General features: G+C 42.8%; 1 protein-coding gene across 3 annotated transcripts in view; it reads left to right on the top strand.

The window, feature by feature from the left end:
* LOC309344847 overlaps positions 1–19,572 on the top strand; it is a 92,172-nt gene that overhangs the window by 61,387 nt on the left and 11,213 nt on the right. For all 3 annotated transcript variants that reach the window (XM_081867674.1, XM_081867676.1, XM_081867675.1), the window contains 7 exons: positions 1,186–1,276; positions 2,416–2,502; positions 5,597–5,749; positions 10,117–10,246; positions 10,375–10,407; positions 12,428–12,531; positions 14,619–14,702. In XM_081867674.1, coding sequence (XP_081723800.1) covers positions 1,186–1,276; positions 2,416–2,502; positions 5,597–5,749; positions 10,117–10,246; positions 10,375–10,407; positions 12,428–12,531; positions 14,619–14,702 — 682 coding nt within the window. The remainder of the gene's footprint in view (positions 1–1,185; positions 1,277–2,415; positions 2,503–5,596; positions 5,750–10,116; positions 10,247–10,374; positions 10,408–12,427; positions 12,532–14,618; positions 14,703–19,572) is intronic.

Raw genomic sequence — 19,572 nt, forward strand, 5'->3', positions numbered from 1 at the left:
CCCATGCTTGACATGATTATGGGCCACCCGTTTGCATTATTTTCCCCAACCCATCCAGAGACAGCTTGAAATAACTTTCCACAATGCCTTAGGGACATAGGAAGCCGTCTTCTCCTGAGTTAGACCATTGGGTCCATCTAATGCAGAATTGTCCACACAGATTGGCAACAGCTCTCCAGGGTTCCAGGCAGAGGACATTTCTACCTGGAGATGCTGGGGATTCAACCTGGGGTTTCTGCATGCGAAGCAGTTGCTCTAGCACTCAGCTATGGCCCTTCCCTGTTCACCTCTCTCCACTTGCTTTGTGTGCTTGGACTGGGAAGATTCCGTGGTGCTGCTTTGCAGACTATCTGAGGCAGGTGAAAGAGGCATGTGGATTTACAGTGGTGCCTTCTGGGTGATGCTAGACTCCAACTCCTGCCAGCATAGCCAGAGGTCAGGGATGATGGGAGTTGAAATACAGCAGCATCTGAAGAGCATTATGGTGGGTACCCCTGTACCACAGTACCTACTCTAGCAGTCACAAGGGGAAAGGAGAATACAGAGACTGATGAAAGAACTCTCTGTGTGTCAGAACAAGTTTGTGTTACTTGGTCTAAATAAATAGGGAGGTTTGATTGGTGCCAACTCTCTGTGTTCTGAATGCCAAGCAAAGGGCTATTTATTCAACAAGACATTGTTTTAAACTCTGGCATTTAACTGTGCTTTTATCTGCCACGTTTATGTTTGTATTGCATTATGGTGGGTATTGTGGCTTTTAAGTTTTGTAAACAGTGCAGGCAATTTGACTATGAGGCAGCATAGAAATGTATTACATCAAACAAACAAATGAACACTGCTAGAATTTGTTCCACCTATGGGAAGGCCCAATGAAACAGTTCTAGCTGTTGTTGTTTTCCCAATCTGAATGTGGGCAGAAGAGGAAAAATAGACATATGGAATGTAGTTAATTATTCAAGATGGCAGTGGTTAATGGATTTGAAACAAGCCAATACAAAAATGCTATATTTCCCCCCAATTAATTAAAATGGGCAAACGTTCATTGTTGTTTACTCTGGTTTAGCACACAAATGAGCCAATGTTTTTAAGTATTCTGTTGAAATTGTTACCATTGTCTACAAAATGCCCATATTTGATACTGATGTCTTGGAACCAGGAATGCTAATTTGTATCGATTTCCCATAGATACCAGCCCACTGCGAAAGATATAGAAATGTACACGTCGTTCAAAGGGTCTCCTTCAGAACTGCATCTGGTGGATCAATTTATGCTAGAAGTAAGAAGTATACCTATGGTTTAAGTTGTGGTTTTGTACATGCCATATTGTCTGCTTCTTGCTCTCTGTTGATTTTATGCTGAGTTTAAAACTTGGGACAATGCAACTCATCGAACTTTCTTGGAACAAAGAAATCCTTGCAGCAGCTGGGTTGCTTTATTTATTCAAACATCCTTATCTGTCTCCTTAACACAGAAGACTGTGCAAAAGACACAGTGTTAGATTATTAGAATTAAGTTCAAACTGAAATGTTAAAAAAGCATTTCTAAAACATTTCATTTGTGTTTTTTAAAGTACAGAACAGCAGTTGTGTGACTTAAGGTCAATGCATTGTTGAAGATGCATGTCTAGCTGATATGCCCCAAGGTGGGAGCTTTTACCTAGGGTTATAGTTCAATATGGATATATCTGGTCCCAGGTTCAGCCTCATCTTTGCTGGTGCTATGCCAAAACGTGTCCCCAAATTTCTCAAAACTTTTCTTCCACTGCGAAAGAGGCTGCCTCATTCTCAGGACACTTTAGAATTTTTTTAAACATTTTGTGGCTGTGGACTCGAGCTTTCGTTATTGTTGCAAGGTAGCTGTGGGTAGAATGGGCATACATGCATTTTTCCTTTCCATTTCTCCAGCACTTTGTAGTCTCTTGGCTCTATATGGGCAAAGCTCTGTCATCTTACTCTGAGTAAGCTGACCATTGAGCAGACTTCAGGGGTTTTCAGGAAACACTCAGGAAGGCTGCAGACTGCAGACCACTGGAGAATTAAACTGAAGACTGAATGAATGAGCTCTCACAAATGCTGCTTCACTACCTTGTAAATGGGTGCCTTGAAAGTGAGAGAAATTCAACAACAACCCTGTAGCTCATGCATGGGAATTCCACCAATTTCCCTCTACCTTTCCATTTTGATCATTTTTGAGCACAATTTTCTCATGAATTGACGAGGTGGTATCAAATGAATACATTCCATTGGAGCAAGGATTTATGTTTGCTCAGTGGAACTTCCCAGTGGAACTCCAAACCCTCTTCAAATCTGCTTCAGAGGGTTGTGGGAACCCCTAGAACAGATTTAACAAGGCAGCTTAAAATTTTCTTATGTAGGACAACAGGAATCTTTTCTGAGTTTCCTTTCCTTTATGCAGATGTGTAAAATACCTAATTTATGCAAGAAACTTGACCTCTTGCATTCCATTCGTGAACTACCAGAATCCATGGCTGAACTGCGGCCAGTAAGTATCATACCTTGATTTCTGTGGGTAAGAATATTATATTTGTGTGTGTGTGTGTGCCTTAAATAAATTTAAACATTGAGCTTGCTGTAATCCTATCCATACTTACATTGGATAAAGTCCTTTTGTACTCAGGGGACTGGGGTGAATCTGTCAAACTTGCTTTCTCTTGGTGTTTTTGTTTCCCCCCCCAGTCGTAAGTTCACATTAGCACATCAGTTTGGATATGCTAAATCGAAGTTATCATTAAGGGAACCAAATGCATGTTATAGCCAAACATAAACAGGCAAATATAAAATAAACAGAAGAATTATACATTTCAATACCTTCTTTTGTATATGTTATTTGGCTGGAAAACTGCATTGCAAGCTTTGGAGAAGCACAAATTTTGAGGGATGGCTGTATTTTGGTTTGCATTTTGTTCTAGGAAGTGAGAATTAGGTAGGTTCACCTTTAAATGTGAACTAAACTGAATTCCTGCCCCCCCGCCATCCTTACTCCTGAGTCAACATGCTTAGGGATGCACTATAAAGCACCAGATGCCCTCCATGTCAATTTTAAAAGCCGGCGTGTCTATCTACGTATGTGTGTGAGCAGAGATTTTCCTTGGAAAAAGCAACTCACCCGTCATGTCGTTGACATTCATATTGTAATAATGCGGGCAGCCTGATGTATAAGTTGTCATTTCACTGCATTATTCAAAAGAAATGTGGGGAAAGGTTTTGATGATCTATGTGTTGCTCCTGGATTTGATAGCCAAGAGAGTCATAACTAGCATGAAAGTAAATTTGAGATCGTCTAGATTTTGAAATACAATATGCGCTACCTGCTGGGGTATCTAAAATAGCCTTGGGCAAGTCAAAACCTGAGAGAGTTCATTAGCGGAAATAGCACCTCCAGAAGGTAATACCTCATGAACGATGACACAGTCCATGCCAATCAACACAGCTGATACCTTGTAGATATTGTTTGAGATTTAATTTTTGAGATATTTGTCATTCTTGTTTACCTATGGAAACACAGTCTAGGTGCCCAAGCAATACATCCAACATTGACTGTTTTGTTTTACATAATAATGAAAATCTGGTTTGGGGCTCAAGGTGTCCACAGTCTCAAAAAGACTGCCAGTCATCCAGTTTGAAGAGGCTGCAGGGAGGGAGTTGAACTTAACCTGAACCACAAAGGCTGGTTCAAAGAACCTCCTGCATTGTGTCAATTGCAACTAAGCATCAATGCTAAAACCTCTCTGGAGCCTTGAACCCGAACTAGAGCCAATTGCTCCCAGATACTGGTTGAAAATAACAGCTCTCTGTTGGGTGCTCCCAATGTCATTCTATTTTTGGAAAAGCAGGTATGGGGCACCGGTTTTGATTGGGGTCACAGCATGAGGAGAGAGACACTTTTCCCCACACCATAGCCCTGGTCCAGATTACATACACCCCTTATTTAACTGGAGCTGCTATTACTTGTGGATGGGAAAATATGAAAAATTAATTTTTAAAGTCCACATGTTTCTCCCTCTATGGCTAATAGCAGCTCTAGGGAGGCAATCCTTCTTTAATTAATGAGCTCAATATAAGGAAGGGTGAAAAATATACATCCATATTGGGAGAGACAAAAGAAACAAAGAAAAAAGAATATCCAACCCAACAAGATCTGAACAAGTTAAAATTGCACATCATTTTTTCATTATGGAAATCAGTTTTGAAAGAGCACATTGGGGTCAAAATAAGAATGAGTTGGGATTATTGACAAGTGTGCACTGGGAGAGTAAGAGAGAGTAACCTTTTGTACCCTGTTTTTGCCCTACTGTGTAGTTGCAGAAGCAGTGATTTGCACAAACCCTCCATAGGGAGACACCTGTGTTCCGGGTGCAGGGGGACATATGATTATGCACACAAGTGGCAGATAAGACAAGCTACTGCCTGTATTGAATATTCAGGCTGCTATTTCTTCCTGCTGATTTTTGAAACTAACAGTGTATCTCTTTGAGAACACAAAGCATGAAATGACTGGCATATTACCTGCCAATAATGTGTCAAGGGCCATCAAAGGCTGCTACTTCCAAGCAAAAGCAGCTTTGCAAAGGGGTAACATGAAGTGGAAAAGTTGCAGCAATGGTGGCATATTAACCCTTTCCTTGCCTGTTGGTTTTCTGCTCAGAGTTGCCCTTTCACAGTTATTCTGCCTGTGAGGTCCAAAAAGCAGACTTTTTCTTCACAGATCCCTCAATCTGTGTCTGTCACCCTACAGAGGAGGGAAGGGGAGGGAAGATTAGGAACATAGAAGCAGCACAAAGAGTCCAGTTACCCCTTCTCACCACTTTTACTGCTCCAAATTGCCCTTTCTGAAGCTGCTATTGTATGTAATTACTTTCCAAGTCAAGTGTAGCCAACATGTTGCCCACAGGACTAACAGAAAAGCAGCCTTGCAGGACAAATGGGGAGGCCTGTGGGGCAATCTTGGCGTACCAGTTTCCTCGCCTGTTATAGCACAAAAGTGCCTCTCCACATAGCAATAAACGTATTAATATTTGGGAAGCATTGCAGGAACAACTAATAATTGCGAGCCAGTGTGGTGTAATGGTTAAGAGTGGTAGACTCATAATCTGGGGAACCGGGTTCGCGTCTCCGCTCCTCCACATGCAGCTGCTGGGTGACCTTGGGCCAGTCACACTTCTCTGAAGTCTCTCAGCCCCACTCACCTCACAGAGTGTTTGTTGTGGGGGAGGAAGAGAAAGGAGAACGTTAGCTGCTTTGAGACTCCTTCGGATAGTGATAAAGCGGGATATGAAATCCAAACTCTTCTTAATAAAGTGGTCCAGTATAAATCTACCACTAATCCATTATTATTGCATCAGTGACATGTTGCACAATGTGCCCACAAGTGAATGCCGAAGATCCCTGCCATTACAGTGTGTGAGAATGTAGCAATCTTGACTATGAAGTCTTCATGGCAGATCCCTACAGAGGCCCCTTTTATGGCTTGAGATTCCCATGGTCTAGATTAATTCCTGACTGACCAGAAACAATACAGAGAGCCCCATTTAGTCACCCTTGACAATTTAATCAAACGATGCCTCCTTGTGTTCCAGCTCATAAACCAGAAGATCAGGGCATGCAAACAGCTGCAGGACAACCCGAGATTTGTTGCTGTGCTGGAATATATCTTAGCCATTGGGAACTACTTAAATGAAAATGCTGGGAGAGAGAAGGCCAAAGGCTTTCAGCTGTCTTCTCTGGCTAAAGTAAGTGGTTTTGCTGGGGAAAGGCTTGGATTGTAGGAGAGTACAATTTCCCTTTAAAAAAAGTGTTTAAATCTCTCTCTTTTTCTCCTGAGTGCAGATAAATAATACAGCAATGTTATTCCCTTCAGATGAATGTTTTCTAGATGATCCAAACCCTTCAAAGAAATGCGGAGACTCAGTGCAAATTACTCTGGCTAAGTCCAGACCCTCCAAGTGTCCCTATTTTCCAGGGACAGTCCCAGATCTACAGAAGCTGCCTCAGTTTCTGATTTGATCCTGGAACGTCCTGCTTTTCCTTAGGACGTCCCTATTTTCACCAGAGAAATGTTGGAGGGTATGGAGTTATGTGACCCCTGAGCCAAGAAGATAAGTAACTATACAACCTTTAGGAGACATCTGAAGGCAGCCCTATATAGAGAAGTTTTTTAATGTTTAATGCCATATATATATATATATATATATATATATATATATATATATGCACACACACACACACATACATACATACACACACCATATTTACTCGAGTCTAATGCACCATCAAATCTAATGAGCACCTCAATTTTCAGACCCTTGAAACCAAAAAAAGTATTTGCTGGTGAATGTAAATGTGCCATCAAATCTAATGCGCACCCTAATTTTCACAATGTAATTTGGCCCAAAAAGGTGAGTACTGTATTAGATTTGAGTAAATACCGTATATTGGAAGTTGCCCAGAATGGTGGCTTCCATCTGGTAGTCTCCACATTGTAGGAATATCATTTAAAATGTGTGGACATCTGCAAATAACAAAATTTTGTCCGAAACAGAAATTAATGAACAACAGTTTCTGGCCAGAATTAAGATGCAATAGGATATGCCCATGTAAAAGTGACTTTTTGGTTGTATTAGCTGTGATCCATTTGCAGGACTGATGATTTGCCTTTGAAAATGTTGGCAATAAGAGCAGTTTCCTTTTCCTCAAACTCTTCTGTTTGGCTGCTCCTATTACTGACTGCATATTCTCTAGGCAGCCTTGAACCTTTAAGCATATTATCAAATTCTGCCACATCTCTAAATAGAAGTGGAAGTTATTTCCCCCCCACCATGGCACTTCCCAGGGATTTCAGTATATTGAGTGAATGATTTATGATGCAAGCGACAATTCAGAGCCCCAATTTGGATGTTTGCCTTTTCTTATATTTCTGCTGAACTACCACATTTATCATTATGAAAAATATCTACAAAACCTTACTGTGCCAGACGACATCTTTCTCCATCCCACTACGGAGACTTAAAGCAATGTTTTACGTGAACTGTTCTTACTGTTTTACACTGGAGTGTGAAACCTTTTGTCACTGTCTAGGAAATATATATGTCCCATTTTCAATGTTAAAATCGCCCAGTGGGTTACTCCCAAGACCACATTACCTGCTTTCCTTTTTGTACATGGGTGTACAGCTATTCTTGCCAGTCAAGCCCCCTTCAGACATTTTCCCTCTCTGTATTTAAAGCATGTGTGAGGGAGTAGCACCCTCAACACCTCCATCCCTGCTGGCAACACCTTTGGCAATCTTTTCAAGATTTTAGCTTATGGTTGCCATTAATTTTGTTTTTAACTCATTTTTATAATGTTTTATAATGTTGTATTGTTTTAGTGTTGTTAGCCGCCCTGAGCCCGGCTTCGGCTGGGGAGGGCGGGATATAAATAAAATTTATTATTATTATTATTATAATACATTCAAGTTTTCTGTGGAAGATCAGAGAACCTGTGAAGCATCGGCAGTCAACTTGAAGCCCTCCAGATATTGTTGTTCTCCAGCTTTCAACAGCCTCAGCCAGCATGGCCAAAGGTCGGGTGCAGAGAGCTGAAGTTATTCAATTTTGGGAGGGTGCCCTGTTGCCAAGTGGTGTGGAGGAATAATTTCTGGAGGGGCCTTCTGTCTCTCTAGTGCATAAGCCCCCCACCCCCCAAAAAATGGAGGAATGGGACAAATACCAAAAGGTGAAAAATGCATAGGTTATTGTATCTATTTAAAATATAAAACCTTCAGAAGAATTATTCCCAGGAGTAATATTTACTCAGCAGAGAGGACCCTCTTGGTAGTTCCTCTGCCCTCAGAAGCTTGGTGTGTGTGGCAGCCTGGCAGAGGGCTTTCTTCAACCTTTAAAAGGCTTCTCAGAGCAGCTCAAAAGTGATAAGAACATCCCCCCAAAAGCCCCAAATAGCAGAGTAGTGTAAAATAAACTTTAAAACAGAGGCAATGTTAAAGCAGAACCCAAAAACAAAATTTATAAGTCAAATAAAAAGGTCTTCATTTGGCACCAAAAATACATCAACGTCAACACCAGGCATAGAATCCAATGTGGTGCTAAGTCTCTGTTTCTTTCAGTGGAAGCATTTCACAATGCAATGTTCCCCCTCCTCCTGTGCTCCCTAAATTTAAGGGTTTCTCTAACCTCCTGGAGTGGGTTTGGGGAGGACACAAGTCGGGTGAGGAGACAGGGGGGAGTCCCATTATGAAAGTGGAAAGTCTTGAGCTGATGGAGCGAGTTAGTAGAATACTGCTCATGGCAAGCTTCCCTGGAAAAGGTATGTCAGACATGGGTGTCACAATGGAGAAGGTCCTGTCTGAGATCACCACCTACCTCACTTCTGAAGGCAAGTGAAAACACTGAAGGGTCTCTGAAGAACATTGCAATAGCCAGGCTGGTTCTTAGCTATGGTAGTATTTCTCAGCTTTAGTTCCTAAGTGGCATTGTTGACACCTGTCTGTCTCAAGAGACAATGGAGTGCACCTCCAGGGGTAAAGTCAAACCACTGCATTAGCAGCACCAAAGTGACCTCCCCAGGACACATACCTGGGCAGGGTGTATGGAGGTCCTGGGCTGCCCAGATGACAAGACTTCTCTCGGCCTCACTGATGTCTTCCCAGGGAAAGCAGAGCTGTGCATTAGAGGTGTTGGGTAGTAGTGGGGGACACCTCTGGTGGGGGTGCTCCTTCTGAGGTAGTTCACCCTGTTATTCTAAAGCAGCAATGCTGCAGCAAGCAAAGGCTCTAACAGCTCAGACAGCTGCTAGTGGCTGTAAAGCCAGACAGGATGTGTGTGACTGCTGCCATGGAAACAAAGGGGCAGTCCATCCTTATTGAGCACAGGATATGAGCTCAGTGTGTGTCATATGACCTGTACAGGATGTACATAGGTGGAGTTTGGAGTTTCTCTCTGTTTTGTTGAAGAGAGCAGACATCTTTTACTATTTGACTGCTATAGACAGAAATAAAGCATGTAGTTACATTTCTGTCTGAGTCTCATTCCCCTCCCTGGGGACTATGCAGGGAGGAGGAGAAGGAGGAGAAGCAGTTGGTGTGTTTTTCTCACAGCCTGAGGAAAATCGCCGGAACGGACCTCGCCGGAGGGAGGTCAAAGGAATTCAGCTGGTGCCTGCAGATAGGCACATCCCTCTGACCGAGCCTGAATTCCAACACACCCACCTTTGGTCCCCATCCTGAACTCAGCTCTCAGCACACAACAGTGGCCATACCCTGGGAATGGCCATACCCTGGGAATGGCTTCAGCTGGCCAACTAAAACAAGTAAGGGTAGCCATTGGATCTCAAACCGTCTATGAGTTAGGGACTTCCCTTGTATCCCTTGGCTCTGGCAGATTGAGCGGACAAGACCAATGGCCTAGACGGTGGTTTCTGCACATGCTGTAGAGGGAAGTAAGGGACAGGTGGGGCTTGCCAACCTGGGAAGGAAGCCCATCTAGGAGAAGGATAATCTGATCCTAAGCCTCTGCTGCCTTGTGGAACATCTTCAGGAGAAGAAAACGCTAAGAAGTACACCCTACACATAAATTCAGATTGGAGTCCTTAAGGCGGTTGGATGGGGCCTTGTACACCTCCTTCTGGCAAATCCTGCAGCCAAGCTCGTATACAGTGGTACCTCTGGTTACGAACTTAATTCATTCCGGAGGTCCATTCTTAACCTGAAACCGTTCTTAACCTGAGGTACCACTTTAGCTAATGGGACCTCCTGCTGCCGCCGCACAGCCACCGCGCGATTTCTGTTCTCATCCTGGGGCAAAGTTCTTAACCTGAGGTACTACCTGAGGTACTACCTAACGTGTTTGTAACCTGAGGTACCACTGAATTCACAACATCCTTCACGAGGATGCAGTGAGAAAGGTAGTACAAGCCCTTTGCAGAAAGACCTCTGAATCCTGTTAGGTTGAATAGAAACTTAAAGCAATCTTAACCCCACTTTTTCTGCTCTTATTAAATTTTCCTTAGAGCTATAACATTTCCCCGCTGCCTCCATTTTTGAAAATAATACACCCCAAATCTAGGCAAGCCTGTCAATTACATTGCTGTCTTCTGTTTGTAGTTATCATTGCTACGAGGGAAGGAGAGGAATTTCACCTTGCTCCATGCCCTTGTGGAACAGATCTTCTTACATGAGCCTGATTTGGCTACATTTTCTCAGGAGTTGACAGAATTTAAAGCTGTTTCTGCTGGTAAGAGGATTGTTTCCCTTCCCTCCTTTCTTGCAAATATTGCTTTTCTCAAAACACCCATTTCCATATTAGATATGTGAGATACTTATCTGAGTTCACCATCTGACTTCTTTTCTGCTTTGCCACAGCTTCCATCAAAGGTCTCAGTGCTGAAGTTGAAGGTATGTAAATATGGTTTCAGAATTCACCGAAAGCATTTTTCACACATTGTGAAGTCACCTGGAACTGGGTTCCATCGTGTTCAGCTTGTAGGTCTCAAAGAGAAGAGCTTTTAGGGTTTGTTTGATTCTTTAATAATAATTAAAAAATACATTCAAACTACTGAGGGGGGTGGTTGCCATGGCAATATTTTAACCCGTCATGTCTCTGCAAGGGAATTTGAGGAGAAATATCTAAGTAATGGCAATGAAGTTTCCAAATTTCTCATAGAGAAGTCAATTTCATTTTGCCTTAAACCAGTGCTCCATTGACCTTTAGAAGAGGTATGGGAGGCAGAAGAAACTTAGTGTGTTTGAGAAACAAAGACTCGGGAAGTAATTTAAATCAAAACTTTGAGTTAGGCATTGAGATAATGGAAATATGCAGCAAATCATCCCAGAACTCTCCTGTCCCCTGGACTAACCAGGTAACGTGTCCCCATCCTGGCTCCAGTGCTCTCTGCTCTCTGCTAGGCATGTAAGGAAGAGATTCTAGTGTTGGCCAAGGATGCAAGGAAAGTTCCTGAGACATCTTGCTGGCTGCTGTTGAAAACAGGATGCTGGACCAGATGGTGCCTCCAACAGAGGGCTCTTCTTATCTCCTTACAGAAAATCTCTCTGGTCTCATTCTGAAGAAGGCACCCAAGTAGTGCCAATCCCTGCAGGAGGCCTACTGTGGAGGTTGAAGGAATCATGGTCTTTATTTTCCATTGCTCAGTAATAGAGTACCTGCTTTGTGTGCATAATATCCCAGGTTCAAATCTCCAGGGTACTGCTGCCAAAATACTTTGCCTGTCAGAGTAGATCGTACTTCTCCAGATGGAGAAACTGTCTGACCGGCTAGCATAAGGCACCTTCCTATGTAACTTTATGATTGTCCTCAAAATTCCACTTGGAAAGATCTACTAACAACTTTAGTTTAGATTTCAGAGCCCAAAAACCTTTGAAGATTGAACAGTCAGAAAGAATTCAAAGAGGCATGTGTGTGTGTATCTTACAAAACGTATTACATGCAAGAAAGAGTAGTTAATTAACCAACCAACAAAATAATTTACCATTTCCAAAAATGCATCCTGTCAGATGCCGAGAATCAAATATACAATTACAGTACTTTTACCTTAACTATAAACTTCCTATAACGTATACCAACATATAATCAATTATTGTATCAGCAATATATCAAATTCCTTTATAATAATCTGTATTGTTGGATTCCATTCACACATTCCAGCTGCCTTGTTTGGATGTCTCTGAATGTTAGTTTAATGATCCCCATCCATATCCAAATTTTCCTTACTAATTCCTTTTTTAATTCCAGCTTCTTTTGACTTTGACTTTTCAAAAAGTATTTTTGGAAGTGCAAGGATTTCTGTGTTTCATATTTTTGAATATGTATTTGGTCCCAGTGCTTATATCCAATCCCAGTTGAAAAGGGACCAAATTTGCTGGCCAAATGCAAGATAGAAGTTGGGAGTGCTATGAAAGAGAATTTCAAACCAAATTGAAAAACCATAAGGTTTGATGGGAAAACTCCCTTTGACTGATTGCAGTGAGATATTGATCAGATGCTTGCAAGTAACCAAAGGCATAAAACTGTCAGAGAACTTCAAACTGGGGTGGGGTGGAAAAGATCAAGAAGAAAAAGCAATGATTTGGGGGAAAGCCAGTAGCCTACTTTATTGTGTTGTACAGAAGGTATACTATGCATGTTATGAGAAGCTCACGATGGACAGTCCTTTTCCCATTTTGATGCCTACTGTCCTCAAGTGTTGAATAGGATATTGCAGGGAGAAGCACCACATGCTCAAAGGACATACTTAAAGGTTCGCATTAAGCTATCATTCTTCTCTGATTGATCATTGATTGATTGATTGATTGGTGAGTGCATGAGAAGTATCAGCTCCTGAAACAAATAGAATGAATAAAGTCAGAGCAGTGTGAAAGGCAAAATGCCTCATTTTCTTCCTTTCTGTTTTGTGATTAGTTTTACGGAAAGAATTAGACAGCATTGCTGAGTGCAGAAGACTAATCAAACCCAAGGTTATCAAGGCAGGAGCTGTGGAGTCACAGTTTTACAAAGAGCTGAAGGTAACTGTGGTCAGGATTATGTTTAAATGGGTATATACCATGCAGAATATCAGAGATCAGATGTGAAGGGATTTTTTGGATGTAGGGAAAGAAGGGTTTATGACAAGAATGGGGAAATTTTGAATGTGGCCCTACAGCCCCTTGCGACTCTTCCTGGACCACTCACCCTCTTTCTAAGCCACACTTCTCACAGTAACATATGCTTTCTGGAATGAATGAATTACTGAACTGAGATAATGCATTTTGCTTGCTTAGATGGAGGATAAAGAGGCATGAACAGATTTGCATGGCTGAAATGTGTCCTGCTGTATGTAGGTATGGGTCACATCCACAGAGCTGCCCATTTTTGCCTCTAGCTTTGCATCCTCCATAGTCTGTGTCCCCCAGAAAATTCCCCATGGGGGAATGCAAAAGATTCCCCACTCCTCGTTCACAGAAACTTGTCTGCAAGTCACCAAAAAAATGAAAAAACCAAGCAAGATCTAGACCACAGACTCTGGGATGTCCACTAGTGATATTTGGCAGCCCACCATGCACTCAGCAAACCTCTTGGATTTTGTCCCTTCCTGGGACTCTCTGCACAGAGGGGCCATCTGACTGGTCATGATCCATGTCAGTTTGATGCCATTCATGTTACATGTTGTAGATTCCTGTTCTAGAAAGTTGCATGGCTACAACTCCTAGCATGATGTAGCAACAACGTTAAAGAGAAGGAAATAAGTATTCAATCTCTGTTTGGCTATTTCCCTCATCCTATGACTAGCTTCAAGTTGTCACAACATAAGAAGAAAGCTTGAAAGCCTCACCATCACTTGCCAGAGCAAGGAGATGCTGTCAACTACCCTACTGCTCCAGGAGAACATGTTACTGCTATTGCTTAAAGTTTATGTTCCATCTAAGCCCACCATCCAAGACACCACTGCAATGGAGCATTTTCCTTCTTTGTCCAGGATCTGAAGATGACCTGTCATGTAATTTGGTATAGCCAAGCCAATTGTCAGTCTTGATCAATAATCCTCTGCGTATGCTACAGATTCATGTCTATGTGATTGTGTGTTGCCAATTTCTCCTCTAGCTGTAGCCATATGCATTTCTTTGAATGCCACACCAGAGGGTTCTCTGACCTTGAGGAATAGCGTTTCAGAGGGTTATTACTGGAATTGAATTTATTATCTATTTACAGCCCAGTTCATACTTATACCATGGTGAGATAAGCAGCTGGCTAGCATGTGTCAATTTGCTAAAATAAATATCATCATCATCATCATCATCATCAAATGAATACAGAGAAGAAAGATACACAGCATAACAATGTTTTTTAAAAAATTAAAATACTATGGCTGCAATCCTAGTACCACTTACCTGGGAGCAAGCCTCATTGAGTAGAATAGAACTTACTTCCAAGCAGATGTGGTTGTTTTGATGATGATGATGATGATGATGATGATGATGATGATGATGATAATATTTATACCCTACCCATCTGGCTGGCTTTCCCCAGCTACTCTGGGTGACTCTCAAAGAATATTAAAAAGATGATAAAATATCAAACATTAAAAACATCCCTAAAGAGGGGTGCCTTCAGATGTCTTCCAAAAATCAGATAGTTGTTTATTTCCTTGACATCTGATGAGAGAGCGTTCCACAGGGTGGGCGTCACTACTGAGAAGGCCCTCCGCCTGGTTCCCTGTAACTTCACTTTTCGCAGTTAGGGAACAGCCAGAAGGCCCTCGGAGCGGGACCTCTGGTTAGGGTTGTTAGCAGATAACATGGTGGGCTTGTCCCCCTTCCTAGTGCTGGTATGAGAGGAGAGGTTCTCCACTCCTTGCTTAAGCCTTCCTCTCACCCCACAACTATGATGGAGAAGTTAAAGGAGTGGAGGATGCCTGCATATATGTGTGTGTGTGTGTGTGTGTGTGTGTGTGTGTGTCTGAGTGTGGTGCATGTGTGTGCGAATTCTGAACATTGAAGTTTGACTCCCTCCAACCCAGTGTTTGTGATTTTTTTTTATTGATGTTTGTAAGTGGCTTTGAGGTCGCATTAGACTTTAATGTGACACTCATTCCAGATTGTGCTTTATGTTTCAGGATTTGATTCAGGCATATGAAGGCGACCTTTCTCAGTTATTTAGAAGCTGTCAAGAAATGAAAAAGGCCTATCACAACATACTGGTACGTTTTATTTTAAAATATAAGTGTCAAATAAGCTGTTTTCTTATCAACAGTGACCTCTAGAAATGCAGAGAAATATCACCTTTGACAAATATGATTCATAGTGCAGCGTTTAGGCTGCATTCTCAAACACCCATTCTAGGGAGCGAGCTCTTGAGAACAGTGCACTTTTGAGTAAATGTGCATTGGATTAGGTAATTATTGAAGGCAGCAGTCCTGCATACATGTATTACATGGGAGTAAATCTCATTGCATATAGGAGGCATTTCTTCTGTTCCAGTAACTATGCTTAGGAATACACCATCAAAGTTTTAAATCAGATTGCTGCTGTTAATTTAATCAGCTTGCACAGTTTACCTTAAAGTGTCTCAGGGCTTTTTATAAATAAATAAATAAACAATACTTAATTAAAGTAACAGGGACTTCTAGCAAATAACACTAAGTGACACAGACAAAAACCTTTATTGTATGGAGATTCCTAATGCATTTCCTGAATGAAGTGACTCTTTGCATCAACACTTATTATCTTTGAATTTCCTTTCACGGGTGATGAATCCAATTAAAAAAAATATGATGAATGCATGGCTAATGCAAAGTAGTAGGCAAGAAGAAGGATGCAAAACAATTGTCCATAATTTTCCAGCTGCGGTAAATCTCAACGCATTGCACTCTCTCTGCACATCTTAACTGAACATGCTGTACCTACTTTATGTTTCAAGTTCATTTTCTCGCAGTGGCCACTTTGGATGTTGCCTTTAGCAATGTGAGAGCTGCTGCAGCAAAGCTGCAGCAAAGCTCCAAATCCAGTGTGGTGTAGTGGTTAAGAGTGGTAGACTTGTAATCTGGTGAACCGGGTTTGCGTCTCCGCTCCTCCTCATGCAGCTGCTGGGTGACCTTGGGCTAGTCACACTTCTTTGAAGTCTCTCAGCCCCACTCACCTCACAGAGTGTTTGTTGTGGGGGAGGGAGGGAAAGGAGAATGTTAGCCGCTTTGAGACTCCTTCAGGTAGTGATAAAGCGGGATATCAAATCCAAACTCCTCCTCCTCTTCTTCTTTCCGCTCTGTTTGTCAGTGGAGGAAGTATGGATGGCGAGCTTGCAGGGTGGATACTAGTTATTCCATAAAGAAGAAAAGGTGCTCTACATATGCTCTCTTCTTTATTACCACTCCATGCAGCCCAAGGATGAACTCTGATATTGTTGGGAAGAGGTTCCAAGGCTAGGATCCAGTGAGCCCCATCATGGATGTTCATGGCTCTTACTTTCTGCTGTAGACATCTGAGCCAGCCTGAGGTGGCTAGTTTTCACCGGGCCCTTGATAACCTCCATGGTGCTTGACTATTTAGACTGTGAGCCAAAGTTCCCAAGCACAATTCAAGGTGTCGGTGATTATGTATAAAGCCATAAATGGCTTAGACCATGGCTATTGGAAAGACCATCATTTATCCTTTGGGCTTGGAGATCAAACATAGTTTTCCAGGCCTCTCTAGTTGACTCCTTGAGTGTTGCCTGGCTGGAACATCTCCTTGAGCTCCAGTGATGTTTCTGGCTTGTTTGGATGGATGGAGGACAGAGAGGGCTGTGAGAGTATTTGTAATAATTAGCCTACTGTAAGATTCACATTTGTTGCCCCATCCACTTTTGCCTCTGGCCCTGCCCACCACTGTCATGTGGCCCCTGGAAACCTTCCCATAAGGCCCTGTGACCTTCAGACTGGAAAAGGTCAGAGGCTATGCTCCATGTCCTTCAGAGACTTATCTGGTTGGGATTGCTCTTCTCAGTATGGGAACAAAGGTTATGAAAGGTGGGAGAGCAGGTGGATCTTATTCCCACTCCCTCAGTCTCTCCCTAGTACCTGCAAACTCCTCCTCCTTTCCTGGGCGTCCTGCCAAGAAAAGATTATCCTGGTTCAAAATGTTTTGCTCTGGGGAGCCCACTGGGGCAAGAGTTTTCCCTAGAGGTGGTTACCTCCTGGGGCTATGACCCAAAGCCACTCCTTAGACCACAGCAACTCCTCGTGAATTCTCCCATCTGTGGTTTTTAATGTTGGGTAAGGTTTCCGCTCCCACTAAAGCTCTCCTGAAACTCTATGCATTTACTTGGTTTCCCGCTGCATGGGTTCTTCAGTGTAAAGTAAGTTGACTGCTTACACTGAAGCTCTTTCCACACTGCATGCATTTAAATGTTTTCTCCCTTGTGTGGGTTCTCTGATGATGTGAAAGGCAACTGCTTACACTAAAGCTTTTTCTACACTCCATGTATCTCCATGCCTTTCCCCACATCACATGTACTGAGGATGCAGCCTTGGATCACAAATGATAACTCTCAAACCTAATTTGCTATGCCACTGTGTAGCTACACTTTTTAAAATAAAAGACAAGAGAGACACTGAAAAAGACCTTGACATATTCTTATGAAAAGGTTCTTTTCAGTAAAACCTCACTAATTGCATTTTTCTGGGTCCAGCATTGCTTTAATCTTCTGCTCCTGTTCAGGTGATGCTCCCAAATGCTTGAGGGGCCTCACCATCCCTTTCTGTAATGTTTTATGTAAAACTGAGAAGCAATCACCTCTCTACATACACATTCTCATCTGCAAATAACATTGAATATGCTCTGCACCAGAAGCGGCTTCCTAGAAGGAGTGGAGCTGTTTTGCTAGCTTCCTGGAGGGTGGGTTGTTTACTGAGATGAAAAGGGGACCATGGTGTGGACATCAGCATAGTGCGCTGGCAGGAGTGTTGGATTGGTTCGGCTGGTGCATTTGCACCACGCCAGACTCCCTGATGCCTCACCCATCCTCCTCATAGTAAGTATCAATAATCCACCTGCCAGGAAGCTAGTGCAGGGTCTCTGCCTTACTCAGCAAGCTCTTTCTGCTCTGCACCTTAAGGTAGGGTTACCAGCCGTCCCCGGATTTGCATATCTGTCCCCGGACAAAGTCTGTCCCCAGAATGTCCCCAGATTTGGGGGGGCCACTAGGGGGCACATCAGAAGATGGCTGACAATAACATCTCTCCAACCCACACGAGGTAATTTGGAGGCTATGATGGGAGTAATTAGCCTCCCTACTCCCCCCCCCCAGGATGGTGGGGGGACTGCCTTGCCTGCTGTGTCCTATACCACCCCCGAATTTGTGGGGATGGGGGCACTAGGCACAAAGCCCTCCTGTGGGATTCCGGTGCTCCTGGACGCCGTCCCTGATCCACGCCACTAGCTGCAAGAACTTCAAAAGAAACAATTTGGATGAAGGAATGCACATATTTCAAGGAAGGAGGGGGAGTAAAAGACTGCTAACAGAAGAGATCTCTGATAAAACAAGACAAGATTAAATCATGAGAAGATACGCCAAGACACGGTATGGCAAATGACTGATGGGGGAGGGGGAAAAAAACTTTCCTTTCTTTCCTTATGTGATTAAACAAGAATCCCCTCCCCTCACGAGTCAGAAATGTCGTTTTAAGGACTTAAGCTGTGGATTTAAGGCTGTGTGAAGATAAACTTTCGAACCAAAGCATGTTTTAAGAAGAGCGTGGAATGTATAAGAGCTTTGGAATGATGCAGTTAAAAATGCTGTCGCCATATTGGGAAGTTCTGTTGGAGGACATAAGTCTGAGAGGAGAAATAGAGAAATAGAGCTGTTTTTATATTGTGGGTGAAACTCCTCAGTGGGACTTAAGAATGACAGTTCTGTAATTAATGATGGAAAGAGCGCTGTTATCTATGAAGGCGATGATATATGGAGACCATCTCGATTTGAGGATTGGAAGAACGGAAAAATTCACACAGGATTATTATTGGTGTTTATCGGCTTAAAGAGACTATCAGAAGAGATCATAAAGAAAAAAGAGAAAATATATGAACAAGATGTGATGTGGAAACAGCAATATAAGACTGGGTAGAATTATGAACCCTGTTTGGACTGATTTGGACATTAACGCAGTAGCAAGAAGATGATCAGAATCCCCCTTCGGATCTTGAAATATGGGTCCACCCAACAAAAATTTAAAATTTGGCTTTGTAATTCGGAATTTATGTGATGTGATTTAATTTGATTTGATTGGCCAGTTAATAAAAATTTATTTTTTTAAAAAAACAGAATGTCCCCAGATTTGCAAATCTGTCCCCGGGAAATGTGGCAGCGGCAGCCTCAGTAGCCCGGAGCCAGCCTGGTAGCGCAGTTGGTTCTGGCTGGCTTCAGGAGCTGCTTGCTGCTGTGGCACCCGCCATTTTTCCTCTCTGGAAGTCCCCATATGATGTGTCTTGTGTGCAGTTTTTCTACTGGGCAAGGTGCAAAGCAGTTCTTTCACACCCTGTGAAACATAAATGTGCAGGTTTTTAAAAACTAGGCTACGGCGTGCTGCCCACCTGCGACTCCCAAGCCTCCCCTGATCTCCTGCCCCCTTCCTCCTTTGTTTGGACAGATCAGGCGAGGCTTGGGAGTCACAGGTGGGCGGCTGTTGTCCAGTTTTTTAAAACTCTGCACATTTATGTTTCACAGGGTGCAAAAGAAGGGCATTGCACCTTGCCTGGCAGAGAAACCGTGTGCCTTGCACCCCTCCTGGGCAATGGCTGCCCGCCCATGACTCCCAAGCCTCCCCCAATCCGTCAAAACAAAGGGGGCAGGCTCAGGAGTCACGGGTGGGTGGCATGCTGTTGCCCAGTTTTTTAAAAACTCTCTGCATTTATGCTTCACAGGGTGCGAAAGAAGGGCTTTGCACCTTTATACAATATGCATGTATGCTTGGGCCCAGGGTCTTTTGCCACACCATCCCCACTACTGACTCCCTGTTGCTACTCAGCTTCAAAAAACAAAAAAACAAAAAAAAGGGTCCCCGGATTCATTGAAAAAAATCTGGTAACCATACCTTA

Source organism: Podarcis erhardii (assembly GCF_964252035.2).
Source record: "Podarcis erhardii genome assembly, chromosome: 6".
Lineage (NCBI taxonomy): Eukaryota > Metazoa > Chordata > Lepidosauria > Squamata > Lacertidae > Podarcis > Podarcis erhardii.